We start from the raw sequence: 13,819 nt of genomic DNA on the forward strand, positions 1-13,819 counted from the left end.
CTAAAGGCACAAATAAGTTGCATGAGAAAATGGCCCAAATACCCAGGATTTCCACTCCTGTCACATTATCTTCCATCTCCCAGTCTGCACCTATGGACTCATGAGGAGTTTCTTATGATTAGTTGACTGAAGAAGAGAAAACTGATGCTTGGTTTACAAATAGTTCTGCACAACATGCAGACACCACTCAAAAGTGGACAAAGGCAGTACTACATTCCTTTCTGGGACCTCCCTGGAGGACAGTGGTAAAAGAAAATTCTCTCAACGGGCAAAATTCCAAGCAGTGTACCTGGTTGTCCACTTTGCTTAGGAGGAGAAATGGCCAAATGTGCCACTGTATGCTGATTCAAGGGCTGTGTACAATAGTTTGGCTGAATGGTCAGGGACTTGGAAGGTACATGATTAAAAAATTGGGGACAAGGAAATATAGGGAAGAGGTATGTGGGTAGACCTCTCTGAATGTGCCAAAGCAGTGAAGATATGTGTGTCTCACATGAATTCTCACTAAAGTGTGACCTCAGCAGTGGAGGATTTTAACAATCAAGTGGATAGGATGAGGCATTCTGTGGAAATCAGTCATCCTCTTTCCCCAGCCACTCCTGTCATTGCCCAATGGGCTCATGAACAAAGTGGCCATGGTGGCAGGGTTGGAGGTTATCCATGGGCTCAGCAACATGGACTTCCACTCACTAACTCTAATTTGGCTACAGTCACTGCTGAGTGTCCAATCTGCCAGCAGCAAAGAGCAACACTGAGTCCCTGCTACGGCACCACTCCTCGAGGTGATCAGCCAGCAACCTGGTAGTAGGTTTATTTCATTGGCCCACTTCCATCATGGAAAGGGCAGCCTTTTGTTCTTACTGGAATAGACACTTACTTTGATTATAGATTTGCCTTCCCCGCACTCAAGGCTTCTGCCAAAACTACCATCTGTGAACTTACAGAATGCCTTATCCGTTATCACGTATTTCATAGAATCACCTCAGATCAATGGACTCACCTCACAGTATATGAAGTGCAGCAATGGGCCCATATTCATGAAATTCATGGGTTGTACCATACTCCTCATCATCCTGAAGCAGATGGTTTAACAGAATGATGGAATGGCCTTCTTAAGACACAACTACGGTGTCAGTTAGGTGTTCTCCAGGAGGTTGTAAATGCTCTAAACCACATCCAGTATATGGTGCTGTTTCTCCCACAGCCAGGATTCATGGGTCCAGGAATCAAGAAGCGGAAATGAGAGTGACACCCCTCACCATTACTCCCAGTGACCCACTCAGAAGATTTTTGCTTCCTGTCCCCATGACCCTATGCTCTGCGGGTCTAGGGGTCTTAGTTCTAAAGGAATGAATGTTCCCACCAGTACACATAACACTGATTCCACTTAACTGGAAGTTAAGAATGCCACTCGACCATTTTGGGCTCCTCATACATCTGGCTCAACAAGTGAAGGAGGGAGTTACTCTATTGGCTGGTGTGATTGATTCTGATTACCAAGAGGAAATCAGATTGATATTACAAAATGATATTACCTATTACATAATGGAGGTAAAGAAGAGTATCTCTGGAATACAGGATATCCCTTAGGTCATCTCTTAGTACTATCATGCCCTGTGATTAAGTCTATGAAAAACTACACCAACCCAATTCTGTCACGACTACTAATGGCCCAAACCCTTCAGAAACTAAGCTTTGGCTCACCACACTAGGGAAAGAACCACAACCAGCTGAGGTACTTGCTGAAGGCAAAGGTAATATAGAATAGCTGGTGGAAGAAAAAAGTAGTTCTAAATACCAGTTGCTACCATGTAATCAGTTGCACAATGAGAACTGTAATTGCTATGAGTATTACACTTCCTTGTATGTGCTCATTTTTTTTCTATTTACTTATAAAATATAAGATGTAAACAGGGCTAGTACATTTTCAGTTGTATGCATGTTAAATTGTATCAAGTTTGACACAAGTATGACTTTGTAATTGTGTTTATTTAGAGACTGTATGGTTTAAGGATATACGTACAGGTGCTAAATCAACATGGGCGGACAGTGATGGCTGTGTCTCAACATGGCTAGGCCATGATTCTCAGTGTTTGGCAGTTATGTAATGATGTAGCTTTGTAGTTATGTAATCATGTAATTTGGCAGTTATGTAATGATGTAGTTATCCTCCATTTTGTGATATAATGTAATTACCTCCATGACGTGACCTGATCTGATTAGCCAATCAGTTGTTACGGGATTTTCCTCAGGGGTGTGGCATATATCCAATATATATGGACACTCTGGCAATGTTTGTTGGCTTTTGCTCGCTTTGGATTCTGCATCTGGCTCATCATCATCAGACCTCTGGTTCTTGGGACTTGAGCCAGTGGCCTGCTGTACTGCTTGCTAATCTTGGGATTCGCTGGCCTCCACAACCTGTGAGCCATCAGGCTGCCACCTGACCTTCCAGTCTTGGCTATGGAAGTCAGGAGAAGCCTCCAGCCAGACACCTGACCCACAGACATGGGAACTGGCAGCTTCTACAACTATGTGAGCCATTTCTTTGAGATAATTCTCTCTCTCTCTCTATGTATATATACGTAAAACCTGTTGCTGTCAAGTTGATTCCGACTCATAGCGACCCTACAGGACAGACAGCTGCCCTACAGAGTTCCCAAAGAGCACCTGATGTATTCAAACTGCTGACCTTTTGGTTAGCAGCCATAGCACTTAACCCTTATGCCACCGGTGTTTCCTCTATATATGTGTGTGCGTATATATACATAGATAGATACATACATATATATGTGTGTGTGTGTGTGTATATATAGGTACATACATATATATACTAGATAACTACATGTTTGTGTCTTAGTTATCTCTATACATGCATACATATACATAATATACTTGTATACATACACATATACATACACATATACATATATGTGTCTGTCTGAGTTAGCTAGTGCTGCTATAACAGAAATACCAGAAGTAGATGGCTTTGACAAAAAGAATTTTATTCTCTCATAGTCTAGGAGGCTAGAAGTTCAAATTCAGGATGCCCGCTCTGAGGGAAGGCTTTCTCTCTCTGTTGGCTCTCCGGGAAGGTCCTTGTCAAAAATCTTCCCGTGGTTTAGGAGCTTCTCAGGGCAGGAACCTTGGGTCCAAAAACACGCTCTGCTTCTGACACTACCTTCTTGGTGGTATGAGGTCCCCTGTCTCTCTGTTCACTTCTCTCTTTTATATCTCAAGAGATATTGACTTAAGACACAATCGAATCTTGTAGATTGAGTCCTGCCTCATTAAAATAACTGTCTCTAATCCTGCCTCATTAACATCATAGAGGTAGGATTCACACTGCATAGGAAAATCACATTAGATAAAAAAAATGGTGGACAATCACAATACTAGGAATAATGGACTAGCCAAAATGACACACATTTTGGGGGGACACAGTTCAATCCATAACAGTGTGTGTGTGTGTATGTGCGTGTGTGTGTGTGTGTATGTATATATATATATATATATATATATATGGAAACCCTGGTGGCATAGCGGTTAAGTTCTAAGGCTGCTAACCAAAAGGCCGGAAGTTTGAATCCATCAAGTGCTCCTTGGAAACTCTATGGGGCCGTTCTACTCTGTCCTACAGGGTCATTAGGATAGCAGCGGGTTTTTTATATATAAACATATGCGTGCATGCACACACACACACACACACACACACACAGAGGCTGCCCTGGTTTGCTTCTCTAGAGAATCCAGCCTAAAGCAGTGGCTGATAAGACTTACTCAGATGAGGTGAATATAATGCTTAAATAAGACAACTGAATTAATTAAAAATAAAATACTGTTAAATACTATATAAATGTTCAAAACAATTAAGTGAATATAACTGTCAATCTTTTTAATAAATGGAATTTATTTTAAAATTGATTTCATCCTATTTATCTGTATAACTGCCAATAAACATTTATTTTGAATTAATAAATAAGATCTCCTTAAATTTTTTTCTTGGTAGTTTCCTCACTAAGTTAAATTACAGTAAGCCTCAAATTCAGGTTTCTCTAACTCAGGCAGCGTTAAAATTTCCATTACAAAACAGTGTGAATGAATTTGAAAGTATTAAAATAGAATGAAAGCACCATTTCATAACATCCTTCTTGGATAAAGAATGACCTCAAGTGTTAGAAGACATCAGATAAATTGACACTCTTTTTTTTTTTTTTTTTAATAATTTTTATTGTGCTTTAAGTGAAAGTTACAAACCAAGTCAGTCTGTCATATATAAGCTTATATACACCTTACTGCATACTCCCATTTACTCTCCCCCTAATGACACTCTTTTTTTACACAAGTATATGCAACAAAAAAACACACTTTATACCTAGAAGTGGAACTGCTAGGTAATATGGTAGTTCTATTTTTTTTTTTAGTTTTTTGAAGAATTGCCACATTGTTTTCCACAAAGGCTGTACTATCTTGCATTTCTACCAGCAACAGGTAGGGGTTCCAATTTCCCCACATCCTCACCAACATTTGTTATTTTCATGTTTTTTTTTTTTAAATCTTACCCATCGTAGTGGGATTAAAATGGTATCTCATTGTGGTTTTGATTTGTATCTCTCTGATGGCTAATAACAACAGCAAGCATCTTTTCATGTATTTGGTGACCATTTGAATGTCCTCTTTGGTCAAATGTCTATTCAAGTCTCTAGGTATATACTCAAAAGACTTGACAGCAGAGACTGAAACAGAGGCTTGTATACCAATATTCATTGCAGCACTATTCACAATAGTCAAAAGGTAAAAACCTAAATGCCTATCAACAGGAGAATGGATAAACAAAAAGTACATACATACAATGGAATACTACTCAGTCGGTAGGAGAAAAGTTTTGATACATGCTACAATAAGGATGGACTGGAAGACATTATGCTGAGTGAAATAAGCCAATCACAAAAGAACAAATATTATATGACCTCACTTATATAAAAAAGTAAGAAAAGGCAAATGCATAGATACCAAAGTTTATTCGTGGTTACCAAGAGCAGGAGGGAGGGAAAAAGGGAGGGCAATGATGATGGAAACATTGCGTTGATTAATGGCAGGTTTTCACAGCTTATTATCGTAATTGCTGTCAGTAAGTTGTACACCTGTAAAAAGTTGAACTGGCAAAAGCTGTATGATATATATTGCCATGGATTGAATTCTGTCCACCCAAAATATGTATTAACTTGATTGGGCCATGATTCTCAGTGGTTTGGAAGTTAAGTAATGATGTAATCTGGCAGTTATGTAATGATATAATCATCCCCATGATATGATCTGATGTGGTCAGCCAGTTGTAAGGGGTTTAGAGTGGGATATAACACCCTTATTTAGGTCACAGCATTGATCTGATGTAAGAGGAGATTCCCTGGGGTATGGCCTGCAATACATTTTATCTTACAAGAGATAAAAGGAGAGAGAAGCAAGCAGAGAGTGACAGACCTCCTAGCACCAAGAAAGAAGAGCTGGTAGAGGAGTGCATCATTTGGACCAGGGGTCCATGCATTAAGAACCTCATAGACCCAGGGGAAAATTGATGCCAAGACCGATGGAGATCTCCAAGGAACACCAGGCCCACAGGTGTTGAAAGGAGACCTTCTTCCCCCAGAGCCAACAGAAAGTCTTCCACTAGAGCTGGTGCCCAGAATTCTGACTTTTAGCCTGTAAGAGAATAAATTTCTGTTTGTTAAAGCCATCCACTTGTGATATTTCTGTTTTAGCATCACTATATAACTAAGAAAGATATACTTACAACAACAATTTAAAAAAAAAAAAAAAGAATAGCTGCTGAGGCTGCTTATGTACAACTAAAGACCTCATAGGATTTGGCTTCTTGGTTTCGAAGTTTAGGGTCATGGTTTCATGAGACATCCCAGTTAATTGGCCTAGTAACATTGTCTTAGTTATCCAGTTCTGCTATAACAGAAATACCACAAGTGGATGGCTTTAAAAAACAGAAATTTATTCTCTCACAGCTTAGGCTAGAAGTTCCAATTCAGGGCGCCAGCGCCAGGAGAAGGCTTTCTCTCTCTCTCTCTCTCTTTGTTGACTCTGGGGGAAAGTTCTTGACAACAATCTTTCCCTGGTCTAGGAACTTTCCAGTATAGAGACCCTAGGTCCAAAGGATATGCACACCTGGCTCTGCTTTCTTGGTGGTAAGGGGTCCCCCTCTCTACTCACTTTTTTATATCTCAAAAGAGATTGGCTTAAGAGGCAACCTAATCTTGAGATTGTGTCCTGTCCCATTAACATAGCTGCTGCTAATCCCACCTCATTCACATCATAAACCCAATAACGCATACGATTTACAACACATAGAAAATCACATCAGATGACAAAATGGTGGACAATCAAACAATAGTGGGGATCATGGCCTAACCAAGTTGGTACGTATTTCGTCAATCCATGATAAACATGTTTAGGGCTTCTGTTTGACCTCCTAGTTCAATGCATAGTACCTGGGGTCATAAAAGCTTATAAACTGTTATCCAAGGCACAACAATTGGTCTCTATTCACCAGAAACAACAGAGGAAGGAGGAGAGTTAGGAATGGGAGAAGGATATGGAATGCCGGAAACTTTGATGGCATAGTGGTTAAGAGCTATGGCTGCTAACCAAAAGGTCAGCAGTTCAAATCTACCACGTGCTCCTTGGAAACTGTATGGGACAGTTCTAATCTGTCCTATAGGGTTGCTACGAGTCAGAATCGACTTTACGGCATTGGGTATAGAATGTGTGGCTAATTGCTTCCAGGAACAATTGCCTCCTTTGTCATGAGACCAGGAGAAATGGTGCCTGGCTACTATTACTAAACATTTTGACCAAAGATTCCACAGAAGAATATTGATCAAAAGAGGAAAATGTAGCACAGAATTTCAAAATCTCATGGAATTCAGACTTCCTGGAGCCATGATGGTTAGATGAACTCCTGAAACTACTGCTCCGAGATAATCTTTAAACCTTAAACTAAAAATATCTCATGAAGTCTTCTTAAAACCAAGCAACAGTTTAGCTTAACTAGTAAAAATGTCTGTCTTGAGCATTATGCTCTTTAAAGAACTATCTACATGGAAACAGACTGCCAACAACAACTCAAAAGATTAAATAGGAACATTAGAAGGCAGTGAATTTATGTTAATGGGAGAGGAACAACTCGGAAAAGGAGGGTAAGAATGGTTACACAATTTGAAGAATGTATTCACTGTACTGAATTGTAGAAACTGTTGGATTGGTGTATGCTTTGCTGTGCATGTTCATAACAGCAGCAAAAAATAAAAAATCATAAATACCAAATTGTGTGATAAAATCTAAGGAGTGAACTCAGGATAATATAAGCAAAGTTAGATAATATTTAAAACATAAAACAAAGATCTAAGAAAGGGCTTTTCAAAAAAGATTCTCAGCTGTCTTCATTTTATATTTATATATTTATATTACAGCCTGAAGCAACTAGTTTGTCCAAGGATAGGTGCCACAAAGAAACTCATTTGTTCATTTTATTTGCTACGACTTTTACGAACTGAGTCATTTGAAAGATGAATTCATTTATTTTATTAGTGTCACACTGATACTTCCTGTTGCAGTTGTTGAAGTGAAAATGCAGCACAAATATACAAGTAGAGTATGAGTAATAGAGTTATAAAATATAAAAAAAGGTAGCCTTGTTGAATAGGTATTACCAACTTAACAAAGTGAAAAAAATAAATGTGATAAATTGCTACAACTTATGTAGACAATGCCTGTACTAATTCAGATAAATAAAAATCAAAGTCACTAATTTGGGCAGTAATAATAAGGCAGAACTGTATATTTCCCTGATGCACTGTATTGCTACTCCTACTAATTTTTAAAAATGATTATATTAAAAACATTATGTTAGTTCTTCAGAGTGTGTTAAGATAAACAACAGAATTAACCCTTAAGGGGTCAGCCAAGAAAGGAAAAAAATAGTAACGAAGAACAGACAAACACAGTTACTCATCTTTACATCTGGCATTGGCACTCAGGCAGAGAAAAAGTTCACAAAAATTTTAAGACTTATTTTCATGCAAATTTTTTTACATTTTTATTCTGAAGAAAGAATGAGTCGATCTAGACTTAAGAGCTATGAAGGGCTTTTGTACATGGTGATGAATATCTTTGTTACTGCTTTATTTGTTTTTTAAACTCTTCCAACTACTTCCTTAATTATGCACCAAGCATTCTTCCCTGTATCAACCCTAGAAGTGGCTATTACCTATTATTAACCTCATTCCACAGATGAGGAAACTAAGGCACAGACAAGTTACGTGATTTGCCCAAGGTCATACCATTTAGTTTTGACGAAGGCAATAAATGCTGGTTTGCTATCCATTTTAAACTTCTAAGTCCTAGACAATTTTCTATATTGTGAACGCTCAATTTTTGGCTCAACTCTTAGCTGCTGAAAGGCTAAAAGGAACCAAAAGCATGGTCATCCAACAAACACTTCTTCGTAATATCCACTAGGAAGTTTTCACTAGAGAATATTTCAGAGCTTAGTGAATTTAAAAATATGTATTTTCTACATCTCAGATTATCACACAAGCACCTGTAAATAATCAGAAACTAATGAAGTGATAATCTATGACTAAACAGCAATATAGTAGAGTGTTCTTTCTTTAGAATAAGGCATTCTAAACTGGTCAGTTGTTTAGAAATCTGAAAGGCAAGAAAGTTCATCTTCCATTTCTAGTCTCTGAATAAATAAGAAAAGGAAGATGTAAATTGAGTTAGCTGCATGAATGAACATTCTTTCAGTTATTTATGTTAAACTGACTGAAAAAAAATCAATTTTCTTTTCCTTTAAAAAATCTTTCATATTTTTCAACCATAAACACTTTTAAAATATAGGCTTTTTTAAAAAGTTCTTTAAATGTGATTAAGGCCCATGAATATATCAGAATTTTGGGCATCTTGTTTAGCTGTCTAGTACCTTCCTAAAGAATTCTGTTTAAAACACACATACACACACATAAAAAATAAAAAAGCCCTAAACCAAACCCAACAAATCCCAAGATTTTGGTTACTATTTATAAACTAAATAACTGAAGCATCAGTCAGATCTAATGTAGCCCCAAAATTAATATTAACATTTATATAAGCACAACTTTGAATTATATAAACACTAAAAAGGAAATATATCTACCTGTAAGTTATGACAAATGTGAATTTTTCATACAGCTTTTAATAAAGATGAACTTTCAGTCAAAAATTCTTTACTGGCTTCCATAATAGTGATTTAAAATAAGGTCTTTCTGAATATTGACTGAAATAATTTGAACTTACCAGATATGCGTCAATTTACAATGGATTCATGACATTAAATTCAGGAAGCTAGAGTATTTCTGAGGCATGCATATCAACTACATGTAAAAATAACTTTGACTTTTCCCTTAAACGTTTATTATTATTATGGAAATTTCCAAATATAACAAAAGTAATGAGAACAGTATAATGAACCCCCATATGTTATTGTCCAGCTCAATTACCTGTTATTTTGCCATTTTTCTTTACTTTATTGGCCCACCTACATTTTCTTTTTCTTTCCCCCTTTGAGATATTTTAAATCAAATCCCTAATATCACATCATTTCAATGGTAAACACTCAACTGTGCATCCCTAACTAATACTTTTTAAAATATAACATGTCACTATCACTCCCAAACTCTGATGGCACAGTGGTTAAAGTGTTCGGCTGCTACCAAAAGGTCAGCAGTTTGAACTAAACAGCCACTCCATGGGAGAAAGATGTGGCAGTCAGCTTCTGTAAAGATGTCCAACCTTGGAAACCCTATGGGGCAGTTCTATTCTGTCCTACAGGGTTGCTACGAGTCGCAATTGACTTTATGGCAGTGGGTTTGGTTTTTCATTTTTGTTTTTTCTGCTATCATTCCTGACAAAATGAACAATTCCTTAATATCCAATGACCAGTTTATATTCAAATTTACACAAAAGTTTCAAAGATATATTTCTAATGTTGCTTTGTTTCAATTAGTATCCAAGCAAAGTCCCCCCAATGCGTTTGGTTACTATATCTGGAGTCTTTATCTTAGTTATCTAGTGCTGCTATAACAGAAATACCACAAGTAGACGGCTTTGGCAAACAGAAGTTTATTCACTCACACTTTAGTAGACTAGAAGCCTTAATTCAGGGCATCAGCTCCAGGGAACGCTTTCTCTCTCTGTTGGCTCTGGGGGAAGGTCCTTGTCATCAATCTTCCCCTGGTCTAGGAGCTTCTCAGTGCCCGGAACTGAGGTCCAAATGACACACAGTGTTGCCGGCACTTCTTTCTTGGTGGCATGAGATTCTTCCATCTCTCTGCTCATTTCTCTCTTATATATCTCAAAAGAAATTGACTTAAGACACAACCTAATCTGTACATTGAGTCCTGCCTCAGTAACATAACTGCCTATGATCCTGCCTCATTAACATCAGAGAGATAGGATTTACAACACATAGGAAAATCACATCAGTTGACAAAATGATGGACAATCACACAATGCTGGGAATCTTGGCCTAGCCAAGTTGACACACATTTCAGGTGGACACAATTCAATCTGTAACAGTCTTTTACGTATTAAGGTGTCCACTGTTTTCTTACGACATTTGTTCAGTACAGAAACTGGGTCATTTGGCCTGCATACAGCCCCACATTATAGATTTATCTGATTGTAGATTAACTGCAATGTCATTAATTTGTTGGGCTAACCCTATTAATTCCTAATAGGTAATTAAATCGAGAGGCAAAATTAGATTCAGACTCCATTTTAGGGAAAGAATATTACGTAGGATCACTATGAGCCAGCATTGACTGGACAGCACCCCTAATAACAACAACTATACAAAGGTGCCAGGTACCTTCTATTGCATCACCTCATGCATACATAATGTTTGACTGTCTCACTTTTATTGAGATTAAGAATGATCAGTCAGTTAAATGGTATCAGCTTCTTCCCACCATTATAAAATTCCTTTATGGGAATATTGGTTCATATTAATAGTCTGAGCATTAATTAATAATGATTGCCTACGTCCATTGTTTCTACAGTAACTACAAAATTGTGATTTTATAATTCTTTCACTCCTCTTCCATTTATTAACTACAATTGTTCTGAACAGAATTTTCCCTTATGAATTATGTGATTACTTTTGCATATAGTTCATTAAAAAAAAGATGTATGATTGCCATATTGTTTATTAATTTTCAGAGTGTGAGTTCCTGTCCTACTAAGCTTCAAAGGTGACCAATGAGTTTGTTTTCTAAAAAGCAACTTTACTGAGGTAAAACTGCATACCAAAAACTGCATTTATATAAAGCGTACAATTTCATAAGTTTTGGCATATGCATCCATCCATAAAACCCTCACCATAATCAACAAAATGAACATATACATCCTCCCTGAAATTTTCCCCCTGCTATTTTGAAATAACCCCTCCTTTTACTGTCGCCCATCCCAGTTCCCAGGCAACCGCTGGTCTGCTTTCTGTCACTATACAATCATTGGCATGTCCTAGAATTTTACAGGAATAGAACCATACTGTATGTACTCTTTTTTTGTCTGACTTTTTATATTCAGGATAATTATTTTGAAATTCATCCATGTTGCAGCATGTATCAATTGTTCATTCCTTTCAAATTCTGCATCATTTCCCATTGTATAAATATACCACAGATTGTTCATATATACACCTGTTGACAGGCATTTGGGTTGCTTCTAGTTTGGGGCTATTACAAATAAAGCTGCTATGAGGATCCATGTGTAAGACTTTGTATAGGCATGTGCTATCATTTCTCTTGGGTAAATATCTAGTTGTAGAATGGCTGGACCATACAGTAGGTATACCTTTAGCTTTTTTAGAAATTCATAAACTGTTTCCCAAAGTGATTGGATCATTTCACTTTCCCATCAGCAAGGTATGAGGGTTCCAGCTTCTCCACATCCTTGCCAATACTTGATGTGACCAGTATTTTTAATTTAGTCAATCTATTTTTTTTAATAAATACATAGTGATATTTAACTGTAATTTTAATTTGCATGTCCTGAATCTCTAATGCTATGAACATTTTTTATAAGCCTGCCCTCCATATATTTTCTTTGGTGTTTGTTCATAACTTTTGCCCATTCTTCATTGGGTTTCTTTTGTTTTCTTAATACTGAGTTTTGAGAGTTTTATATGTATTGTAGCTATAAGCACTTTATCAGGTATATGATTAGCAAATATCCTTCCCAGTCTGTGGTTTGTTATTCCTTTAACGATGTATATCAAAGACCATGAGATTTTATTTTGATTAATTCATTAATTTTTTGTTGATATATTAATTTGGATCATGCTTTTGGTGTCATATCCAAGAAATCTTTGCCCAACACAAAGTTATAAAAGTTTTCCCCTATATCTTTTATTCTAGGATGTTTTTGACAAAAAAAAAAAAAAAATTACGCAGCATAAAATTCATCTTTTCAAAGTGTACAGTTCAGTGGTTTTTAGTATATTCACAGAGTTGTGCAACCACTACCAATATCTAATTTCCAAGACATTTTTATCACCCCCAAAAGAAACCTGGCGTGCATTACTAGTCATTCCCTATTCCCTCCTCCCCCCCGCTCCCCTAGCCTCTGACAACCACTAATCTACTTTCTCTCTCTATTGGCTTGCCTATCCTGGACATTTCATATAAAAGGAGTCACACAAAAATGACTTTTTGTGTTTAGCTTCTTTCATGTATTCTTTCACGATATTCAATTGTATATATACACCACATTTTGTTTATTAGTCGATGGACATTTGGGTTGTTTCTACCTTTTTGGCTATTACGAATAATACTGCTGTGAACAATCTTGTACAAGTTTTTATGTAAACTTAAGTTTTGAATTTTTGGATATACCTAGGAGCGGAATTGCCTGATCATATGATAATTGTCTTAGGGTTCTCTAGAAAAACTGAACCAGTAAAATAGATACAGACATTTCATGTTCAATTTATCATGACTTAAACCACAGTAGGAGCCACTTCACATTAGCTTTCATGTCATTTCACATGTTCCCACTAGTCCCTCTAGGGACAAAGATATTAAGGCACGATCTTCTAGACCAAAACCAAATTAAACCAAACCCACTGCAGTAGAGTCGATTCTGACTCTTAGTGACCCTATAGGAGTATTCCCCAAAGGGTTTCCAAGGCTATAAATCCTTACAGAAGCAGGCTGACACATCTTTCTCCCACGGAGTGGCTGGTGAGTTCCATCCAAGGACTTTTTGGTTGGCAGCTGAATTAACTTTGGTGCCACCAAGTCTCCTATAGTCTAGACAAAAAAAAATAATAATAACCCAAACACATTGCCGTCCAGTTAATTCTGACTCATAGCAATCCTACAGGACAACGTAATACTGCCCCAAGGGGTTTCCAAGGAGTGACTGGTGGATTTAAAATGCCAACGTTTTGGTTAGCAGCTGCACTCTTAACCACTGTGTCACCAGTGCTCCACAGTCTAGACACTAGGGGTTAACTGTATAAACAGGTACACTGTAATAAATATACCTGTGTTGGAGAAGGCCCAAGTCTGTCACTTACAACAATTTACTCACAGTCTTAACTGTTAAATGGAGGCCTCAGAAGTTTTATCCTGGCTTCCCAAATACTGATCTCTAAGTATGCAACAACAGTTCCGTAAATTGGACTTTATCTCCTCAATCTGTGTGTTCTCAACCTTGACTATTTCTGAACTCTCATTTACATAGTCATAGCAGCTTAGAAAGAAGG

The 13,819-nt window shown here is 37.3% G+C and overlaps 1 protein-coding gene across 2 annotated transcripts in view; it reads right to left on the reverse strand.

Moving 5' to 3' along the window:
* Nucleotides 1-13,819, reverse strand: part of FBXL17 (F-box and leucine rich repeat protein 17) — a 595,501-nt gene that overhangs the window by 407,780 nt on the left and 173,902 nt on the right. Inside the window, exon 6 of one of the 2 annotated variants that reach the window (XM_049857830.1) lies at nucleotides 13,254-13,361. The exons of the other annotated variant lie outside the window; for it this stretch is intronic. Coding sequence (XP_049713787.1) covers nucleotides 13,254-13,361 — 108 coding nt within the window. The remainder of the gene's footprint in view (nucleotides 1-13,253; nucleotides 13,362-13,819) is intronic. 2 annotated transcript variants of the gene reach the window in all.

The sequence above is a fragment of the Elephas maximus genome, chromosome 2, assembly GCF_024166365.1.
Source record: "Elephas maximus indicus isolate mEleMax1 chromosome 2, mEleMax1 primary haplotype, whole genome shotgun sequence".
NCBI lineage: Eukaryota > Metazoa > Chordata > Mammalia > Proboscidea > Elephantidae > Elephas > Elephas maximus.